The following is a 23,926-nucleotide window of genomic DNA, read 5'->3' as shown; positions in this document are numbered from 1 at the left end:
TGTTGTTGTTCACATAAGAGTTTTTTAAGCTCCCCTGGATTGAAAACGAATGAGGAATGGCATTGTCTAGTTCTTTAAAAATTTTTAAAGATTTCAAATTTTCAAGTTGACAATAAATGAGTGACATATTCTCCAAACCACGTACCAAAGACCAAGAATGTTCAAATGTCCAGGGAGATCTCTCACAAAACAATAATACAGCCTAGTGTTTGAGCTTGGAGCCTTATCAGATATGAGTTTGAATCCTAGCTTTAATCCTTAAGTTTAAGTGATATGGGGGTAGGTGGGGAGGGGGCCTCAGAGGAGCAGAGTGGGGCTCTGTCCATGGTACTGAAATGCTACTGTGTATGAAGTTACTTGCTTTCCCTTTCCCACGACACTGATTATGACCTCAACTTCTTCCAGTCCTCATGTTTTCTTTTCTTTAAAAGAAAAGTTCTATGTTTATGACCAATTTTCTAAGTTTTATAATATCTCATAATAAACACAAACTGGAACTTGCTCAGCATTAAACAGAAGTTCACAGCCTGCTCTTCTCTCCAACAAGAGGGAGAACTAATAACTCTGTCCCTGTTGAGCAAGGTTGTACGCTTCTTGAAAGCAGGGCCTTGTCACAGGGATTACTGACTGCTCCCCTCAGTGTGCCTAACGCCAAGCTAACGGGTGAATGCAATCTACCGAACAGTAAGTAGCCCCCACTCCTTTGCCCCTCTAGGAACTCTAATGAATGGATAAGTCAGCAAATGAACAGTTCTTCAGGAGAATGACTCAAGGCTTCTTGCAGCAGAAATGTAAAAGGCCATTTACTCACCCACATCTTCAATACAGAAAATGTCAGCATATGTAACCAAAAGGAAATGTTTTCCGAGTATCTCAAAAGGAAATTCATATTATTAACCACAGACAGTTCGCTTTCTAAATGGAAGCACATAAAGTCCCCAAACAAACTTTTGTAACTGTGAAAGGATTTCTCTTCAGCTGGTTGAGACTCTTCTGAAGTGTGAAATGAGCCAGATAATATTCAGCTCTTGTTTCTTAGTCACTGAATTCTCTTTTCATGAATCCAATAAGTGTCTATTAAAATAAATAAACCCCCTAATGATTCAAGATAACCTAATCAAGAAAACTGAAATGGATAGAAGGCTAACTACAAGGGAGACTTGTCAAGGGCTTCAGTAAATCCCTGAAGGGGAGGTCATCTAAACCTGAGAAAAAGATTTGTGCTGAGCATTTGGTTATGGTTCAAGGTTAATTATTTTATACCTTGAACGTAGTGAGTAAAAATGATCTGCTTCTTTTTTGATTTTTCTAAGTTGTATACTAAGTTATAAACTGTATTTTCACGGGGACCAATTTTTAGCTGTCTCTGGGCTATCTTAATGCATGTCTCTCACATTTCTATGGATGTGTTCATAAAGATTGAGTCCATCATTGAGCGTAATAAATGTTTTACTTTAGAACAATTCTTTAAACTCTGATACAGCAGGCTCAAGTCAAGAGGGGATTACATAAAATTGTGTTGCCCTCCTTACCATAGCTATATGGGATATACATAGCTATTAATACATAATACTATGGAGATTGGGTGTGCCTTTACACACATAAATATGTATGCATACATGCATACATGGGTACATGCATCTGAAAAAGCCATTCATGTTTGTCAAAAAGAAGAATGAATCTGGAATCGTGTACTTCTCCACTTAAACACTAGAAGGATGTTAACAGCAAAATGCACTAGGCTAAAATATCAAGCAGAAAACAACCAAAATGATTCTAGTCCCTCGCTCTAGATCCAAATCCCAGCATACCTGTGATACGGCACTATATACTGGGCAAACTCTTCAAGAATTTATCAGAGCAGGGGTGAAAAAAACAGATCCTTAGAGCAGAAAACCAGGAGTAAGACTTTTTGAAAGATCAGAGTAGGGCCTAGAGTGAAGTGAGCAAGTGACTAGGGCATAAAATATAGAGTGTGGCTTGGCAAGCATGTGCCTCCTGACATTTTGCACCCTGGGCACCTAGCTTGCCTCATCCTCATCTTGGCCCTATGAAAAGAAGATGATTAAATAGTGTCTATAGCAAAGTGGTAGCAACCATTCATAAGCACCAACATTCTCCCACTGTAAGAACCGTGGTTTAACTCTATATCCTCTTCCCAAGAGGGCTGGGGAAAGTTCAGAGGGGTGACTTTAATACAGCAACCTGATTTGCTTCAAAGTCACATGCAATTTCCAAACTTATCCTGTCATGAACAGGCAAATTAATGCACCTCAAGGGTTTCTGCAGGAGATAAAGATGAGCTTAAAACCGGTACAAAAACTTTAGTGATGGCTTTTGTGGGGTTAGGATAACTCAGGGCACTGGAAGTAGGTGTGTGACTACCCTGATCTCTCTGGTATAAAGAGTGGCAGGAAGTACAGGCCATAGGATGCTCCAGGTAAAATGAGTCGGTGGTCTCAGCCTCACTCTTAATGCTTTTGCATTGTCAAAGTATTTGACGTTTTAAGAACTGCATATGAAGTCTGTGATTAAGCTTCACTGATATCTAATTAAGGACTCCCATAAAGGCTAGGTTTAGGGATGCAACATTAACAAATTAACTGTGAGGGCTGTAAGAACCACCCAATTCTTGATTATGAGGTTGATATTAAAACTGAGATTTTATGGGAATTTCTGCTAATAATCGTTCACTAGAATTTAATCTCTTGAGCTTATGCTGAGAGGAAGAGGAGGGGAGGTTGAAGGGCTCAACCTGATGCTTGGGCATCATTGTGTTTACCACCCGCTTAGTTTGGCATTTGGGAATCTTGAGAAATTTCACTAGGCATAATGTTTTTTTTTTTTTTTTTTCAAGTGGTAATTCTAGGGTACATATATTAATTTCTTAAATTTGAATTTGGCAGACAGCCCCTAAATCATAGTGTATCTGCCCCAGTTGACAAGAGTAGAAACTGCTCCTTGATAGGCTTTTAGAATGATTGTGTTCAAAGAAACCTGCCCAGCAAAAAGGGGCAGCTACTCAGGTAAGGCCACACACCTCATTTCAGTCTGTCTGACATGCTAAATAGCAAGGACAAAAGTAAAAGCATTAGGGGTGAGGCTGAGACCACCAACTCATTTTATATCGGGCATCCTATGGCCTGTACTTCCTGCCACTCTTTATACCAGAGAGATCAGGGTAGCCACACACCTACTCCCAGTGCCCTGAGTTATCCTGGCCCCAAGAAAGTTATCTCCATGATGGGAACTTAATAACCTAAGATAAACATCAAAGCACAAATGGCAAAACTTTTTGCAAAATGGCAAAACTTTGATCCTTGCCCAACATTTTCTAAAAGCTGGGAAACTAAGTGATGAGAATAAAGATAATATTTTATGTTTTGTAAGTTTACTCCCTTATGTGAAGAGTTTCCCTTAAAAAAAGAATTATAGTTTTAAATTGTCTTATAACTATGTGTTGCACAGTATGATTTCAATTTGGATAGAAACGTGTGTACACTCCCATGCACACACATACACGTTGGAAGGAAAGAGTCTAAAATGCTAACAGTAACTATCTCTGGGTTATAGAAATCTGGGTGATTCATGTTATTATCTTCATATTATTCTTCACTTTCTGAATTTTGTAACATTAGGTATTGTTACTTAAGTAATCATAAAAATAGAAGTTATTTCTTTAAAAAAGAAATACATAGAACTAAATTGTGCCTGGGACATTTTTAAGAAGGAATGCAAAAAAAAAAAAATTAATATAGCACCCCATGACTGAATGAAGCAAATATTAGTACATATACTGAATGTGATATAAACTCTAATAGCAAAGAGCAATAAAAGGAAGGAAACAAGCCAAATAGTATATTCATTTCTTTAGGTAAAGTTGTCTTTCTTTCCTTTATTTTTGTTAAGACCTGCCATGGAAACCTGTGTACTTTATTTAGCCAGTCAAGACAATTAAACCATCTATAAGGAGAGAGCTTAAGAAAAAGAAGAATGTTCATCATAAAATCTGAGTTTGTAAACTACATCTAACACATAAGTAGACTCCCATTTAGGAAGACAATCTGTTAAGTAGTTGAGGACTTAGAATACTTTTTTTTTTTGATAGAAACATAATGATAAGGCAGAAAGGTCAGTACACAAAATCCACTTAATCCTAATGTACATGAAGCATAGAACATACTGAAACCTAATCACCATGCAGATCACAGTTTCTATGGGGAAAATGATTTTAGAATTGTGTATTAAAGGCCAGAAATCCATCTCCTCTAGCTACAATGGGATCACATTTGTGCTTCCTACTCTAGCTTTTGCATTAATATTTAGAAGAAGGACTCTCCCACCACCGACTCTAGTGGCAGCTCCTGCAGCAATTGGCAGGGATCTTTAAACCTTGGTGAAGACAAGGGCATCCTACCAATGTCATCTCACCAGAGACCCCTGTGAGTCCCTATTTGTTCCCAGGTCGTCCTCTTTCTTTTATCCCAGCAGCCTCCAGGGCTGGCCCTTTTGGGTTTACCACCCAAAGGCTCTCTCTTTCCCCTTGTCCATATGGAACAGAACATGTGTCTCTCTACCTTCAGGATATAGAAAGCAAGCCCAGTGCCCTTCTGAAGTTTTTGTTCATTGGTTTATATTTATCTTTAAATGGAGGACAGGGGAAACAGGGATTAAAATAAACCCCTATCCATGTCTCTCCCTACTCCATTTCTGCCCAAACCTAATAGAAAAAGACAGTCACATACGTAGAGTTGGGTCTTTGGGTATACAAATAATAAAGATTCACTCCTCTCTCAAGAAAACAAAAACTAACTTCAGATGATCCTCAGCATGCTAGGAACTGAACTACTGTAGGCTAGAAAAGAGAGAAGGAGGAGAGAGAAATAATGAATTAGCGTCTGGGGAAAGGAGTAATTGATGTCAAGGGAAAGCAATGTGGCTGAAGGTGCTGTCAAAGTATGCAGCCATCCCTGGAGCACTGCAGTGGGAGTGCCCACGGGTTACTATGTTTTCTCCTCTCCAGATTTCTGCTTCCCAGATCACCGGTGATTAGGTGCAGTTGGGAAGGAAGGAGGAAAGCAGCCCTCCAGAGTTTGAGTAACAGGGATGGGGAGATTACCAGAAGCTACTGAGGGACAAGGAGTTCCTGTGGCCACTCACACTGCATGCTGGGAGCCCTTTGTATGTAAGGATCAGACTGAAGTTATACAGAAAACATTCCATACGCCTTTACATGATGGCTCCTACCAAGAACCCCTCACTGCTGTTTCACAGAGGACAGTCACTAGCCACAGTGTCATCCTGTGCCATGAAGAGCAATAATCTGAATATTTTGCAGAAAGAAAAGGAAGGTAATCCTCAGAATTCATACACACAAAATTATTTTAAACAGCTGGTTCTAAATCAAAAATGAAGGAAAAACATAAGGTGAAATGTGCATAAGCATGTCTTTTCCTCTTACTTTATTCTTCTTTTACTCCTCTCCCATGAAGAAAGGGGCAAGGGCCAGAGAGAAGATACCTAATGGAATTGGGCAATGGACTGACCTGGCCACGACCAAGGAACCAGAGCTGAGCTGGAGGAGGTGGTCCGTGACCCTACAAATATCCCCTGACATAGCCCATGCACTAAGGAAATGCACAGGCACACTTCCCAGTAACGGATTTCCCAGGAACTCAGGTGAAATCCCAACTAGTTTGTCACTCTTTCAACTCCTACTGGGAACTCCTCCCCTCCCATCCTGCCTGTTCCCTAAACAGTTACAGCCCTCAAGAACCATTCTGGCCCACCAACCTAATTGCTCTAAAATTTTCTACCCTTTTTTCTACTCCTCATTCAAAACTCCCTAACTCACAGGGCAGTATTGAGTATTATTCTGGATAACTGATTAGAGCAATTTACCAAGGCATCAAAGAGGTTTGTGGAGGGTCCATTTGAACGCAAAGGGAGGGCTGCTATGCATATCCGAAGTGGCCTTCAGGGAATCCTGCCTACTCCAGTTCACAAGAGCTCCTCCCTAAATTCACCTCCAATGGAAAACCTTCCCTACGCATTTGCCTCCTCAGGCACTCCAAGAGTTTCTGATCCCTCTGAAAAATAAAAGAAAAATAAAAGAGGGAGGGAAGGGAATCAAGAGAGCAGGAGGAAAACCTTTGTTCCCTCAGTCTTCACAATCCAGCAGAGTGGTGTGGCCACTCCCCCTTGCAGCTAAGAGAGGTTAAGTCTCACTAATAGTCATATTACGCACGTACACACACACACATACACACACACACACACACACACACGCACACGCACTTTATGGATATGCACCAAATACATGTGCAAGGTACAAAATCACACAACTGATTTCACTAAATATGCTTTTTATCAAGTGAATGCTGGCATTTATAAAATGGCATGAATATCTTAAGCTAAATTGCCTTTGAAACCATCAGTGAAGTTCATGGTGTTTGGCAGTACCATTTTTAAAAAACATAATGCCTGGAGCTTCTGGATAGCTGAACACGTGGAGTTTCCTGGAGGGTGGCACACCCAGGGAGGGTATGAAAGCTCTGTGCCCCTTTCCTCCATTAAAGCCTTTTTTTAATCGTTAAATAACAATAACAATAACAAATAATGCCTGAATTACCTATCTAGTCAGCTATTTACAATAAGGTTCCTTATCCATGAATGAGAATGAGATCATTGTCCCATGAAAAAAGGAAAACTTCAAAACCTCAAAGCATCTTATCCCCACTTGGGCTCAATCTCACCCTTCAGTTTATTAATTCCCAAAACTATGTTCTCCTCCAGACTCTACAAAATCAAGACTGCTGATTTCTTCAGGAGACATCAAAAATTTGGAGAGCTAAGCTTCTGCTAATTGGCAAAGACAACTTTCAGTCAGCTACCTGAATTATTTGGGGGGGCTGGTGGGGGCTGAAGGCATCACTATTTCCAAAAGCCATAGTGCCAAGTCAACAAAAAGATTATAGGCATTTTGAATCAAGTTCTCAGACCATAGTCTTCAGCTTTTCTTGAAATCTGCTTATAAAAGAAGGACCAAGTGAAACTTTGATATTTACGTCAAGTCACGACTAAGGGGCAGGTTTGCAAAATCAATTGTGCAGCTTTTATACTCACTGCACATTTACCACATATGTCCTTTATTACACAGTGGAAAACCATTAAATGCACAGTAGTTTTGCCAAGTGGCATTATGCATTTAACAGCTTTATTCGTTTAACAGCTCCAACTCTCATTATATTTTGCCATGTGGTACATGGGATTTTACGCATTTAACAGTTTAAGAAGGCTCTATGGTATTTTCTTTTCATGTATTTCATACTATGGTTGGACATCATGTCTTAGCAAACTGTATTTCACTGATTTCATTGATGAGAGAAAGTCAGAGTAATATGAAAAAATTACCACAGTGAAATTGAAAAGGGAAACAAACATTTAAATCCTTTTTAAAGTTCTTTGATATTCTACTCTTCTCCCTTTATCAACATCTGAAAATAACCTATGCCAGGTTACTGCAAAACTGTAGGTAAAAAAGTCTGATCCCCAAGCCATAAAATTAATCTAAACATAACATTTAAATTTACATTTGAATTTTTTTTAAGTTTTAAAAACAATTTTTACTGAAAACCTCCTTGCTTAATAGAAATACAATACTCATTAACTTCCTTTCTTCATAGCACACAACAGAAAATCTGTTAGGGAGATGATCGACCATTTTACCATTTACATATGGAGGGATGAAAACATTTGTCATGCAAGGCCACAGAGGAAATCAGACTCAAAATCAAAGGACTCTCAAAATTATGCTTTAACTAACTTGCATTTCTTCCATACTGCATTAATTGTTCATCCTAGAGATAAATAAGTAAGCACTTCAAACTAACCCAGGATTCTAGGATTGGGCAGAAGTTGTCCCTTTAAACAAACTGAAGCAGATAGTAGATCCCATCAACTGTTGCTGCTTTCAGAAATAAAAAACCTAAGCATCTGTCAGCTCTTTTCCCTAGAGCATTACATTCCCCACAATCCCGGCACTCTGAAAAATTTTACTGGATAAGCTTCTATGTTTTTCTGTTACAAGATTTTAGCACTTACTCTGCACTCTCCCACGTGTGTTTTCTCCTGGAAAAACAACTGTATTCTGTACATAAAAGAAACACCTGATATTGAAAGGTGTCTCTGGGGCTGGGGAAAAGTGGTTATTATAACCAAGCCAGCCATTCCCCTGGCGGGAGTAGGAGAGGTGATGAGACCTGGCTAAAACATGGTCTCCGAAAGGTGCGGTAATACACATTCTAAGTTTTGTTCAAATACCAAAAAAAAAAACAAAACAAAAAACAAAACACCAATAAAACAGAAAGACAAACAAAAGGTATATAGCAGTGTTTAGAATAAGGAGAGAAATCATTCAAGGCTGATTCTTTTTTGAAAAAAATTCTTAAAAGAAAAAAGCCAGGGTTTTGGCTTAGTCTCTATTTTGAACTCCAGTGGGAATAAAAGCAAACTATAGAGCAAAAGGCAGAACATGACAGGTTCCCTGGGGAATATTATTGTTATTATTATTGTAGGAACAGATGTATTTTTATTGGTGGGAGGAGGAGAAGGGTCTAATTCCAGCCCTCAATTTTGCTCTTTTAAAAACCACTCACCTGACTTTTATTTGCAGCCACTTTGGCAAACAGGGCTTGAGACACCTTGGCCCTTTTCATCTCCTGTTGGATCTCGTCATAAATGGCAGCTGTGATGTTGACGTTGGCGCCGTCCACCTTAATAGGGAGGTCTGTTGTCGGTGTCGAGGTTTTGGCCTACCAAGAGACCATGAAAATAATAATTTTAAAAGTGCTGCATTCAGCCCAGCCATCTGTGCAGAAATTATCAAAGGATTTCAGTCAGCTGATGCCAAACTGCATTAGCTACAGAGGGACACTTCCTGTCCATTATTCTAATCAGGTTAATTGTGATTGGAAATAATTGCAGTGCATTCCTATAGGACACGCAGAATCCTGTCAACCCTGTTCCCTCCCAGTGTCCTGGATGGTTCACAGGTAGGATGGCTACCCTGGACACCAAACTACAAGCAAGCATCTAACTGCAAAACAAACATGCAGAACACATACACAGTTACCTTTTTCTTTCTAAAAATGGCACACCTTGGAGGAAGAGTCAATTCTTCCAGAAAAAATGAGTAAATGGGTAGAGGTCTCTAAATAATAAATTATTACTCAATTTAATGCACTCCCCTGAGTCTCTCTCATCCTTTATTAAAGCTGTATGTATGTCATTTGAGTATGTATGGTTTCCCATCGTTATCATCATTATGCTACCCAGACAGTCACCTAATTTCACCTAGGAAATCAGTGGAAATGAAACAAAATTTCATTTCATAAAACTAGGCTTCAGAATGCCTTTGATGTGCCGTTTTCATTTTCTTAAACTCATATTGTGGTTTTATGTATTCTGCCGTGCTCGTTTTAATTGAATGATTTCCCATCAGCTTCAGAGACAAATGAAGGACAATATAGAAGGTGTCTGTACTTCTTGGGGTTAGGATAACCCCAAAACGTTTCAATCTACTTGCTCCAAAAGATGGTCAGAATACTTGCTTGGTCTGGGCCCTAAAATGTTTGTTGGTGTCTAAGGGGAGGAGGCTGAGCCTCTTTCTTAGAACTGCTGGCAGCAGGGCTCCAGGAAAAGACAGCCCCAATCCTTGGGTGCTGCAGGCTGAAACTGGATGTTTTCTTTTCGTACCCATCCACCCTAGAATCTCAAACCAAAGAAGTCCCCAAATCACAAATTTCCCTTTGTGGATTCCTTGAGCTGTTCTCCACTGGATCCAACAATGCACAGGTCTGAACAAAGGCATAAGACGCAACCTGGACATTGTGGGATCAACGGTGTCTGAAGGCCAAACTTAAGGTCCTAAATTTCCATGAAGGCCTTGCTTCCTAAGAGTGCTCAGTGACTTTTGCCATTCTCCCTTGACCTCCCTCTCTCATACTATTTTGTAATTACTGCAAAGTAATAATAAGTATAATTTATGAAGTACTCTTTATGGGTCAGGCATTCTAGAAAGCATTTTAACTTTTTAAATTCTTTTAAGAATCCAATGAATTAGACATTATTGTTTTTGTTTTACAAATGAAGAAACTGAAATAAAAGAGGATCTTAACCTGCTGGAAGAACATGCAGCAGCAAGTGAAGTCACCCTGATCTGAACTCAAGTCTTTTAGGCTCCAAAGCATGGACTCAGAACCTCTGCACATCACTATCTCCAAAATCTCCAGTTTACTCTGGGTGCTGTTTATACAGGAATCCTCTTCTCTGCCAGCTCGGGACCTTCCCATAATGATGCAATTCTCTGTACTTCTTTTCGAGAAACTCCTTTTTCTTCTCAAAGTTTCTAGCTAACCCACAGTGCTTTCCTTGTTAAGTGAATGTTTTAGCATATTGTTTCTGCCTTTCTGAACTCAGTTTTCATTAGCTTCCGTGACTACCTCATCTTATCTGACTGGTCAAATCGTCTTTAGACCCCTGAGAGCCAAACTGAAACTCCTCCAGGAGCTACAATATATAGTTGAGAGCCCAGGCTCTGAAATCAGAGTAACTAGAGTTCAAATCCTAGCTCTACCATTCAGTCATGTTAAATAACTTTTAACTTAAGTTATTTAACCCATCTAAGCCTCAGTTTTTCAACTGTAAAATGGAGATAATACTACAAAATGGTGATGGCTGAATTCATGCAAAATGCTCACAATACCTGATACATAGTGAAGCCTTTAACAAATGATCATTCTTATCCTGGCATTGTTGTTTTGTTATCATTGAGCACACCAAGAAATACTGGCCAACTGAAAAATTATAAGACGAGACTCTGGAGGTTTAATTTCAAATTTGAAATTTCTTCAATTTGTTTTTCAGCCACTGATGCTGAAATGCCAATGAGTATGGAAAATAATCCCCCTGCATCTATGTAGACTTCCTGGGTGCAATAAATTGCTGACTTCAGTTAAAAGGTAAGTGGGTAATCATGAAATGGTTTAAAAAACTTTAATAACTTCCCCTGTCTCAATCTTTACCCAAAAAATGGCAATTCCAGAGAATTTAAAAATGCAATGCCACGACTCTATTTTAAAAAAACAGGTTTAAATATTTCATACTTATTTTCAAAAATCTCAAAACTGTCAAAATAAATGATCATTTTCCCTGTTATCCTTAAAGGGCACCTTTATCTATAAATTTTCTAGATGGGATTCTGTTCAAAATAAGCAAAATACTGATCCTAAAGTCTTATAAGTTGGTCTGACTCTGAAAGCTGTAACGTCTTTGAAAAAGTGCTGAAGATATAATCTTGTTAGAAAAGTACTACAGAGGAAATGAAAACAAAACACACGGGCCTGTGTTATTTTCTAACAAGTAGAAGTGACTTTCTGAGAAGAGCTGCCTGGTTAAATGGCCAAGAAGCATGGCTGGACTCTCTTATAATGATTTAATGGGCTTCAAAAGTGGCAAAAATACTGGTGAATTTAATAGAAGTAAATATTAGTGCAAATTAACAATTTGCCCAACTTGCTCAATTTGTATGCCCCCAAATTTTTTTAAAAATAAAAAGGCTTGGTTGCACTTATCCAAAGTAAGCAGTCAAGAGACCTATTTTTGGTTTAGCAGTAACTAAAACTCTTAATTCACTAAAGACTAAAGTGTAAGTAACACAATTTGGCAGTACATGATAGACAGTGATCTTCAATTAAAAATTTATTGCAGAATGCAAAAATATAAAAAGAGTTAAAATGTGTGAAAAAAAAAAGGATGTGCTTGGAAAAGCTCAAATATTCCTATTAGGATAAAATTCTGCTTCTGTGTTTAATCAGTTCCTTGGAATTTATCAGAACACAAACTTATAAACCCAAAGCTATAGTATCTATGCAAAACAGCCTTTGGTTTTGAAGTACCCTGTTTTCAGATTTGTATAAATGTGTGCCTGTTAAATACTGGTTTTGAGAACTACCACTCCGATGGAACTTGCAACCATCCTAGCAACAGTGAATGAGATGGCTTTATCATAAATCTACTGAGTAGTAAAAGTTTAGGGGAAATAGGGAGTAGGTTCAGATGGGAATTGGAAATGACCCCTGACTGCCTGAGACCCTGACCCTTCGGTTTGGAGCTTGGCAGCACACAGCATTACTAGATGTATACACTTGCAGGAGAATCTGAGAACACAATAATTTTAAAGTGTGTAGAGAAGAAGGATGGAAGTCACCAAATCCTGTGGGGAGATCATCCTAGAAAGGAAAATAATTAAGGCCTAGCTTTCCACTATCGTTTTCTAAGGGATCACTGAGCGATATCTCTCACTCATTCTGATCTAGCCACTGCATGTGTATGCTTCTACTACACACAGGTTTCCCCTCATTTTGTTTTTTTCAGATGCATAAAGCAGAGCTTAGACTACTCTCTGTCCCCTGCCCCCAACCACCCTCCATCCCTTCCAAATAAACATACAATTTCAGGAAGAGCAGTGTGCTTGCTATGCAAACTCAGCTTCAACACAAAACCCCAACCCCTTTGTCAATAACTGAGTAGCTGTTTGTAGGCATTCTAGAGCCTACCCCTGCACTTACTCCTGCCTACCCATCCCTCACCTGCCACGTATGGAAGAAGGGACTTCCCTAAAGGGACAGAAATGGATATGAGATAATAGGGGAATTACACTATCATATGGTCAGAAGGTCACATCGTTTGATCAGCATGTTCAGTGGATTAAGAAATTCTTGAATTATGCATCTTAGTTTGTGAGGACAAACACAGTATGAGTGAAGGCAAGATGTTTCCAAGGCAAAGAACAGAGAGTCACGAGAGCAAGTCTCTCACCTGAGGGGTTCGGGAGGAGCTGGGACTGCTGGAGGCCGAGGAGACCATGCTCACGTTGGGGTTCATGCTCCGCTCCCTCTCGTCCTGGTAGATGCGATCCCGCTCCACCTCCGGCAGATTGAGGAAATTCTGCATGGCCCTCAGGTTTACCAAAAGAGACTGAGAGGCTGTCCGAGGGTCTTCTTCCTTACGCAGGATCTCAGACAACAATCCCTGATTAAATGGAAAAAAAAAAAATAGGTCAAGTCACATCTGCAGGTATATGTGTGTGGTTTCCAACTTCTGCCCTCTCCCCCTTTATTTGTTTGGTGTAACCAGCACAGCCAAGAACCTCAGGCTAATTCCTCAGGGTTCTCCTGCATGAAGATTTTGTGGGAATGTGCTTGTCTTCTGGGGGCTGTGCCTTATTTTAGGACCGTTCTATTCTGACACATTATCATTACTGTAATAATCATCGGTGTACAGACATGCCAGCTAGCAAGGTAGGCACCCGGGAAGAATTGTGAAACTGCAATTACCACCAGGTGCCTCCTACAAGTATTTCAGGAACTGTTAGAACTCTCTCTGCTTGAAACTGGGAACACTTGGCAGTCCTGCTTAACTTTACAAATCTGCCAAGTTTGGTAAATTTAGTTTCGACATTTAAACAGCATGGGAGATTTACATCGTTTAAAAAAAAAAAAAAAAAAGTTTGGCTGAATTTCTGTGTGACCGGCCACTGTTTTCAATATAGATGTTTCTTATGGAAAAAAAAAAAAAAAGACACAAAGCAAATGGCTACAATTTGTGTTAACCCTCTGATTACTTCCCAATCTACACACACAACAGTTATCCTTGCATATGTAGCAGAGGGGGACCCAAACCTTTTTATGAGATGCCCTCATGGGAGAAGCTCTAATCTCACCATTAAAGCAATGAAAATGTAGTCACATCCAATGAGGGGCAGAACACACCGGGACAATAGTGTGCATAGGATGTTGTGATAGGCTCTGATACTTTCTGAGTGTGTGACTCATCCAAATAGAGAGCTTTAAACAGGAAATTAGTGTTTTCATGTACTCTAGTGACAGAAAATTCACAAAGAAAAGGCAAATATTGCCACGTCTAGAGAAAAGTAGTATGGACTCATGAAAAGGGCTAGAGATCTAAGATGGGACATTGTAGCACGGGGGGCAGATGCATATCCGTTTCCGCTCTGCACACGTGTTGGATTATCACACAGAGGCACCACTTTGTATTCCTAGCTAATATCCCTTCTCAGGGCAGTATAAGATCAGGGTTTAGGATTATCCCTCAGGAAGTGCTGAGATGTTAATCCTGTATCTTAGAACAGATGGAGCGACCCAAAATCATGAAAAGTCACTTCTATGAACTGTAGTAAAGTGGTACAGATGCCAAAGACATTTCCACAGAGATGAAAATTAATGCAAAGAAAACACTATCAGATTTCTAATATATGGCTTAAATATGAAAAGGCATTGGATGCAAGGGGAATATACCATCTCTGGTTGACCAGAAATTTTTTAGGGCAAAGTAGGCAATGTTTTAAAATAAAATAATACATTATAATAAACTGAAGCAAATGCCACTTATAGGAATGTGTATCACATAGTTAACACTCCACGGAAGTAATCACTACTCAAACATCACATAAGACAATTTTACTATAAGGAAGCTACAAGTACTATGTCATCTGATAGTTCTGCAACTTGGATGTCATGTTATTTTGGTTAGAGGAATCCTAAGAAATACTTGATAGAAATGCACACATATTCCTTCAGAGTAGAGGAGGGAAATAAAGAAAAGAGAAAAAAATTAAAAAAAATAAATGCATACATAAACACTACTAGAGAACAGTGTGTGTGCACATGCATTTGTGCACATATGTGCATGCACATCCATGCCCAAGAAAAGGTAACATGATTCTAAGAAAATCTAGATTTATTGTCACACTTTTAGAAGCAACAAGTGAGACACTTGTCTCCCCAAAAATGTTATACAATCTAGGTATTGATTCTCTTTCTGAAATTAAAAGTCACTTCTACCTCAGGCTATCCTACTTTCCACTTGCACTAAGCAACTTGAAATGGATTGTTTCTAAGATTAAAATATTCAGATTAATACATGGAAAGGCAACAGAGAAGTGGATTTAAAATCGCTACCAACTTCGAATACCAGTAAGACGCTAAGATTCGTATTTTCTGAGCTTTCCCTAGTGATGAACTCTGCATATAAACAACAAGTTGTTCTGCTTCCCCTCTCCCTCCTCCCTTCTCCTCTTCCTCTTCTCCTTCCCCACAAATAACTTAAGTATTTTAATAAATCTCAAATTACTAAAATTTGAAGCTGTTTTAAAGTCAACATGGATATATTCTTTATGATAGTTGTTATGATTATACTCAAGGGATCTAAAGGCAGTTTGTAAACTTACTCTTCCTTCATGAAACTATCTTCACAAGTTGTGGAGTACATTACAGCAAAAATCTTGCATACGAAATAGTGACACGACAGAAACTATTGCTCTAATGTATCATGGCTCAAAATTATAAGTTTGTTCATTCCTAATCAATAAAAAAGTCATTCAAAACTATAGAGTAGTTTTATTTATTTCTTGTTCGCTTTACCATTTTTTCCTACCTTGAAACTATATAGCTCCTTCCCCTACATTTTTACATGTCGGACAATCCTGTAGGGAAATGAATCCATCTCTAAGGAAAATGAAGACAAAGCATCCTTGAGAATGCTCTTCTGCATCATTTTGGAAGTGAAAGAAACACAACGTTTGTATACTAAGAGGTTGGTAGATATACTGCTGCCTCTGTTTCATTTGCCTAATTGAAAATAAAGTCGCAAACCAACAAGGTGGCCAGCACCACCCCCATATATTACCCCCAGAGAATTAGAACAGTGCTCCAAATTGTTTACTTAAACGCTCAGCTGTGTAGCCCTGGTCCCAAAGGGTATTCCTGTCTCACCTCAGACATTTTCAATAACAAATGGTTAACGGGTGGGCACGAGAAAAGTTTTCGTTGTTTTATTGAGTCTTTTTTCATTTGGATTATTTATGTGCTTTTAATTATTTAAACTGGGAGTTTTAAAAGAAATGTAGTCCAAATTCTGCAGGCTCATAAATGTAAAGTGAGTTTAGTTAGTCAAAAATCATCAGAGGAGAAAAGAATCAGAAGAAAATCTACAACATAACTTACATATACCACAAATCACCCCATCTAATTATCAAGATAAGTAAATGTTTATCATATTGAAACTGTCTTGAATAGAACATAAATTAATAATTTATCTTGCATAAATATTTCTAAAGCCCTTGCCACTATGTCATCTGGTATTTTAATTATCAACCAGCCAGGCAGGTGTCATTTGGACATTCCCATTATGCAGCCTGAGGTACAGAAAATGTGGCCTGGCACCTGGGCACCAAAAAAAAGATGTACTTTTATGAATAGAAAGGTCATAAATATTGAGAATGTGCAAATGGAGAGAAATTAATAAATTAACCAGGATATAGCTTATTAAACTTTCATATCAGTAATCATATTAAAACATATTGCAAGTATTGAGTAAAGTGATCATTAAGTATTTTCCTCATTGTAGGCAACAGAGCCTTCTCCAGGGAGACATTATAACAATTTCCTCCATGGTGTTAAGCTGAGGTTATGTAAGACCAGGAAACATGTTGACTGAAAAGGAGAACGAACATCTGCACAAGGTAGAGAGATACCCTCCAAAATAAACCTTGGGTTACAAGTCACTGGAAAAAGAAAGGAGTAGGCAAAAAGAACCTCAAACTGACCTTCTCCCTAGCCTATTAATCCTCCTATTAATGGAGGATTTTGCAAGCTTCATATAACTTCCAGTACCAGCAAAGAATATATAAGTTTGGTAGAAAATTCATTAAAAGCAAAATAATTTAAAGTGCAAAATGAGAGATAATGTAATGCCATCTAGCTCATTTGCTAATATAGCTTGTTTGCTATTGCCACACATAAAATAAAGAACTTGGGCCAATTTTTAAAATGAAAAATTGATGTACTTATATTTTCTAATATTTTAAAATAATATTCTTTGTAACAAATTAAATGACCTTACAGTTTCTGAATCTGCACTTTCTGTCAATAGCTTTTGATTTCTATACTACTTCAGCAATTTACGTAGTTTGTCCCAAATTGTTAGTGTGCATGATACATGTGGATATGCAAAAGTTTGGGAAACATTACCATTATTGGCTTTATAAAATTTACTTTCAGGTTTTTGCACTGGCCCTGATGCCTTGTCTGGGATGGGTGAAAAACTACCTTTGAGGGCCTTTAACTCTGTAAGAGAGCAATAAAAGAACACATATGATGGGTCAGGTTTTCGGAGACCCCCAGACTACTCCAGGGCTGACAGCAATAGTTCAGGTCATTAGCGACTAGATTTTAACAGCTATCCATCTTCTTCACTGCTCTCAGACTGTTGGTAACTCTCTAGGATTAAGCTATATCTCTCTTAGATTATCTAGGGAGCCCTAAATACCATGTCTCCCACTGACTATCTAGGGAACCCCCAAATTCAACAGACCTAGTCTCAAAACAACAGATCGGTCCATTAACTCTTTTCTTATTTACAACTTGATACAAAGCTCAGAGAGGGATGAAAACTTAATAAGAGACAGATTCTACTCCCAAGGAGTTTACTATACGATGGCAGGAAGATTTTATAGTAGCACAATGTAAAAGATGCCAAGTATCATCGTAAATGCAAGACAGAACTAGTGTTGCCTCAGTTCAAAGGAGGGAGAAAGCATTGTCAAATGTCAGGATTCAGGGAAAACTTTTTGGAAGAGGTGAGACTTAATTTAGCTGGGACTTTAAGTATAGATACTACATGGATATAGAGATAATGGTGAGATAAGGCAAAGGGGGAGGGGAGGGGATTGGGCAGTTATGATAGTATGAGAACATTTGAAGAAAAAGGAAGAGAGCATGCCTACTTCAGAATACAAGAGAAGTTTGTGTCCTTAAAATCAAGAAAAAAGTACAAAACCTGATAAAGTGGTAAAAGACATTTTGAAGTGAAAATAATGCAGTCCACATTAATAAAAGTCTGAACTACTGGAGCATACACAAGCTAACCAGCAAACATTACCCCCCAAAATGAAGTGATATTAGATAATCTGTTCAGTGTTTTTGTCACCTGCAACAAATTAGGCTTTCAATATGCAAAACATCTTCCTTCCAGAAAAACAAATGATCACGATTCCATTTAATTGTAATTTAATGAGGCATAATTTATTTTTTAAAGTGATATACACCAGGTGTGTACTGAGGAAACTGGCCCAGCCAAACCCCTGTGCTTCCCTTTGGAAAAAGCATGCAACTAGCTAGAGACTGTTTTCATTTCTGTAAATTACGTTTTTGTTTGTGGCAGTTGAAGTGGGAGGTAGAAAGGGTAGCTCGCAGCATTCACCTATTTAACATATACCTTTGAAGTAACACAATCCAAAAGATACTCATTTATCATATAAAGCAAATAGTATGAAAGTGTTGAGGTCTAATTTGAACAAAGGTAGATATTCAAAATGTCACATAAACTCCCAACAGCTTATATGTACTTCTGATTGCTATGCTTAAAGTAAAATCATACACTGAGCACTTCTTTAGAAACATTTGGACTGGATATTTTAAAGAAAATAAACTCCATCCCCTGATAACATATTTTCATTATTAATTCTGAGATGTGCAAACAAATTATATAAAGTATTTAATGACAGTCGTCTTCAGAAACCAAGTTACATCTCTTTAAAGATATATGATTCAGAACATTTATTACACAATAGTGAGTCTGAAAATATATTTTAGCTCACAACTACACACTGCTTTAAACACATGGTGTCATAACCAATCAGCAAGGTTAAAAATATCCCACATACTCCCATTTTACAGATTAAATAAAATTACAGGAGTCAGCGGTGGAAGGGGCCTCGGCACTCATGCAGACCAACCCTCCACCCTGCTCCTGAACTAACCTGCAGGTCACGTACTTCCCTTGAAATGTCAAATGTCCCTCCAAAGGTACTCCTCATTCTTCATGTTTCACTACCCCTTTCTCATTCTTATCTGTTAGCTTTAATTTTCACACAATCCTGGAAGGTCTGTGTCCAGCTGACAGGGGAGCAAAAAACTGGTCTCCTCTTAAGAAAGCCAGGTAATACCAAATTCCTAGCCTAATCACACAAAGCAAACGCTTACATTTCAGTGGTGAATTCAGTTAGTGGAAGCAGTGAAATCATTGGCCTTGCTAAAGAAAGTATCGGCTTCCTAACCGGAAAGCTCACCTAACAAAACTGTTTCTACCCTAATCTCCAATCTCCTTTCCTTCTAGGTGCTCCAGAGAGGCATTTTCCCCTCTGTTCAAGAGGGTTTCCCTGGGTCCCCTCTTCATAATCTACAACCCCATTAGGAATCTGACTGCTGAAATTCATTTGTGTAATGCCAAAGATACTTGCCCCATCCCCCGCCCCCCTGAGCATTGCTTAGCCATGAAGCCAGAGTACTTAGTCTGATTTGAATAAAAGGTATACAGGGCACAACAATGACAATTTGATTTTTATTATTAAAAATGATGTGTTAAGTCCTCAAAGAAAATGTCGTTATTGCATTAGTTTAATAAAACCTCTCTTTTATTACAATATTTCTTTATTAGGAAAGACAGCCTATGCACGTGGCATTTTTGTAGGATGGGGTGGATAGAATTGAGCATCTAGAGGGAATTAATGTTCTCTGCAAATATAAATGCATATACAAAAGTAACGTTTGCAGACAAACACTGTTACTATAGAGATATATTCTGCAAAGCACTAAAAGACTAGATATATATGTGTATATATGTATATACGCTGTATTTGGATATACTTTCCCCCTCCTTTGCACCAAGATGGCACTAGTTCTATCTCCCATTTATGACACTTACCATCCTTTACATTGTATACTATAAAATCTTCCTCCCATGATAAACTCCTTGGGAGTAGGATCTGTATATTTTGCATTTAGTGATTAGTTGGTAACACAGGAATACAGGGCTCTAAGAAGGCAACAAATGCATATTTTTTAAGTTTCTGGGAGTGGGAGTCCTATCTTTGCTGAACAGCTAGCAGTAGGCCCTGGCAGGCTACACACTGAAAGCCTGACTCACATTATACTCAAGATCTTTTCATTCAGTCTACTGAAAATAAGGTAATTGAAACTGAAATTTGGGGTCATGCAAACTCTACTTTAGAACAAATATTCTATGTACCCCAAATCTTCAATTTATTAAATGAAACACTTGTCTCACAGACAGCTTTCTTTCTCGTGCATACAATAAAACTTCACTTGTACCACCTGACACCTCAGAATATACAGACAGTAAACAGGCAACACAAAGTGAGTCGGTATAACAGAACATTCCTGAAGCCCAAACAGTTTGTGCTCTCATAACTGCAATACCCTTGACCAAGCCACATTTGAATACGTACAACGGAGGGACTTAGCCAAAACCAGATTCCTGGTAACTTTACTATTTTTTGCCTATCTTGTCTATACAGTGATTATCCCTTCTTCCTTGCTATCTATAGGAAGTCTTAGGTACCGGAACAGGAGCCTATGAACAATCTAAGTCAAATTTTTCTGAACACATTAACACTAAAAAGTGAAAGCAAACAGTACTGAACAGGTTCCCTTTGGAAACATTTTTACTGGTGGTTTTCTCAGCTCTGGGCACATACATGGTTTCTACTCACACCTCAAGTACCTGGCACCATGACTATTTCATTCACAAAGTTCTGGGCCTTAGTATTTCTAGTTTTCATGAGTGTTCTGTGAAACAACTGTTGGCAACCTGCCCAAAAAATTTACTAGCTTTGGCTACTTTGTCAAAACATTGGCAAAAATAGTACTTTCCAAAAACAAAACAAAACAAATCCAAAAAATACATTTATTGAATATTTATATCTCAAATGTATCAGATGCCTACAGATATAAGTAAAGCAGTCTTTTAACAGAACAGAGTTGACTATCCTGAAACAGTTATAAAACATTATTCCTTCCTGCTGAAATACTTCTGTATTAACTTTAATCACCCCCACGGTCAAAAGCATTTGTTCTCACATAGCACATGGGACACATCACTGTACTTACTATACCACAAAAGGATTACCAGTTTGATTGCACCTCCTTGAAGAAGGGATTGTGTCTTTCATCTTCCACTCTCTGGGAGCAGAAGTGACTGAGAATAAAGTAGGTATGAGTGTTACTTCTAAAGTCAGACTCAGTGGATTCAAACATTGGGCTCTAATTGAACAAGGATCAATTAATCTCCCTATGACACATTCCTCACCTATAAAATTGAGATAATTCTACCTCCCTTATAGAGTTCCCTAGAGAGCTTACAGCAGTACATGATACATCAATGTTAGCCATCATGATAATGCCTAGCATAGTCTCTGAATACACAAATTTGTTAAATGAATAAATACAAAACAAACATCAAAGTACAATTCTTTTTTTAAATTTGCAACTTTAAATATTCAAGGCACCTGTTAATATTTTGCTAAATGTCTGCTCATAGAGAAGGAAGAAAATATAAAAAAATAACTTTTAGGAAGTGAGATAATTAAAATTATTTGGGATAGAGGAGAATATAAAGAAATACATAATAAATTATATAAAGTGAATATTCCAGATAGCACTAAATTAAGATATTCATTTTATATGGGGATGGGGATATTTATACCTAATGGGCGCGGTGCACACCATCTGGGGGATGGACACACTTGAAGCTCTGACTTGGGTGGGGCAAAGGCAATATATGTAACCTAAACATTTGTACCCCCATAATATGCTGAAATAAAAGAAAATTTATATTTCAGAAAAGTAAAACAACTTGGCTTTTCCAAGTAATTTTGCTATCATTTAAAATAAGCTTTAATGCGTATCATTGTTTAAACATGGGTCATAATTATAATGTATCATAAAATTAATTTAGCAGATCATAACTTACTTTTTATAATGAATTGGAATTAATGAGCTTGGAAAATATCAGAGTGTTTTATATATGGTATGAATATTGTTTCATGAAGGTTTTTTTTTTTTCATTCATGAGGGCTTTGCTTTAGAAATATAAAGATAAAGAGAGATAGAAATGAGATAGAGCTAGAGATAGACAATCATACATGTGTACACATGCACACATGCACATGTGAGTGTATACCAGCTCATTATGTAAAACTACTCATTTCTTACGGGTACTGCAGTCAGAGAAATTTGAAAGTAAATTCTGTAGTCTGTATCGGCAATTGGAACAAAACTTGTAGGGAGAATTAAAACAGCCAACTAACCTCAGATTGATTTCAAATAGATAGTTATATTTTTTCACTGCGTTTCTGACCTTTAATCTTAATTCACTTTATTTTAACAAACATGCAATTAACCTGCCAAATGGTCATCATTTCAATCAATGGCCATGAAACGAAAACTCTTTGTGTATTTTTTTGTTTTAAATAGACAATGGTGGAAAATATATAAATAATGGAATCTAAAGCTACTCTTTCCTTGCATTTCTTTAATAAAAATTATACTTTAAATATAAAAACATCACCCAGGATTTGGGGAGACTAGTTAAGTAACTAACACAACAGTAGACTTTCAATGAAAAGTAGTTTTCTACTGAGATATATTCACTAGAGGTAAAAAGTCTTTACTGAGGATAGGAACCTGTATCTGTGTAAAATTGAGTCAATCATTCCTTGTTAGAGAATGGTAAAAAAAAAATCTTCTAAAACTCTCACCAAAAGTAAGTCTTCTTTTTTTAATAAAATTGGAGAAAACTGAATTTTCTATAATGAGTCTAAGTAATTTTTAAGGACTTTGCAGATTGGTTAGGGATAAAAGGAATAGATAACACAGTATGCCATTGTGTTTGCTTCCTCTGATTCTTTGGTATGAGTTTCATGAAGGTGGGAGAAAAAGAATATTCCTGTCGTCTTTTACATACAAGTTTCTATTTCAGGCAGATTTAGGAATGGGGGAAGAGTTGGATCTGTTTGACAGCTGCTGAATCAGCCTACTCTTTACCCAGAGCATAAAGCCAACATCTCCCCTGAGAGAGTTTAGATTAGCCCTTTGACCTAACCAATCCATGTTTTGGGGCTGATACTGCCTAAAAAGGTGCTAACGAACAATACATAGTCTTTATATGTGCAGGAGGAACTAAAGTGAGACTGCTGATCAGGGGGCCACCCTCAAGCAATCTAATAACTTTGAGACACTGCTATCCTGGGAGATATTAATATTATTATAATCTTTAAATCTAGGAATTCAAGCCAGTGATTCTGAAATGAAAGACTGTTTATTTTATGAGGCAAGCAGAGCCATCTCTTCCTACTTTATTAATTTAATGTTCTGAAATCAAAAGAGGGTATATTATTTACTTCAAAACTCAATAACAGCTTCATGCCTGATCTGCGGCATTTCATATTTACAGCCCATCTTTCGGTGGGTGGACTTCCTTTTTCTCACAGGTTTCCTTGTCATTTTATAACCAGCTCACTGGACCATGGAGTCAAGACCCCTGGATTTACATTGTGTTCTATTACTCTATGACTGGCTAAGCACCTGTACCTCTATTGGATACTGAAAAATAATGACGACTGAGACCAGATGTTGCCTGACAAAGGATTCTAATTATCTTTAAGGTCAAGTTTTCTAGAAATATAAACTGTGTGTATAATTAAATTATGTCTATTTTGGGGCAATAATATGTATAAATCAAACAAAAGGAGTTCAAAGAGAAGTTTCTTCTCTCAAAACACTGGCTGGTGGTAACACATTGAAGGTCAGACTACCAAATCTTTTTGGTTGTCAAGATTTTCATTTTGTTGCTGTACATTTCTCCCTAACTGTGACACTTCAATATATAATATTTAGCAAGTCCTTAGACATATTTAACCTTAATAATTTGGGGCATGCATATACTATAAACACCATATCAATAAGGCATAAAAACAAAATCCATG

The 23,926-nt window shown here is 37.8% G+C and overlaps 1 protein-coding gene across 1 annotated transcript in view; it reads right to left on the bottom strand.

Moving 5' to 3' along the window:
• The window catches only part of SATB2 (SATB homeobox 2), a 172,841-nt gene that overhangs the window by 40,424 nt on the left and 108,491 nt on the right, over positions 1 to 23,926 (bottom strand). Inside the window, exons 8-9 of the mRNA XM_069468896.1 lie at positions 12,880 to 13,092; positions 8,658 to 8,813 (exon numbers count right to left, since the gene is read on the bottom strand). Of these exons, the coding sequence (XP_069324997.1) occupies positions 8,658 to 8,813; positions 12,880 to 13,092 (369 nt within the window). The remainder of the gene's footprint in view (positions 1 to 8,657; positions 8,814 to 12,879; positions 13,093 to 23,926) is intronic.

Source organism: Eulemur rufifrons, chromosome 1, assembly GCF_041146395.1.
Source record: "Eulemur rufifrons isolate Redbay chromosome 1, OSU_ERuf_1, whole genome shotgun sequence".
Taxonomy (NCBI): Eukaryota; Metazoa; Chordata; class Mammalia; order Primates; family Lemuridae; genus Eulemur; species Eulemur rufifrons.
This window is presented reverse-complemented; position numbering and strand designations above follow the sequence as displayed.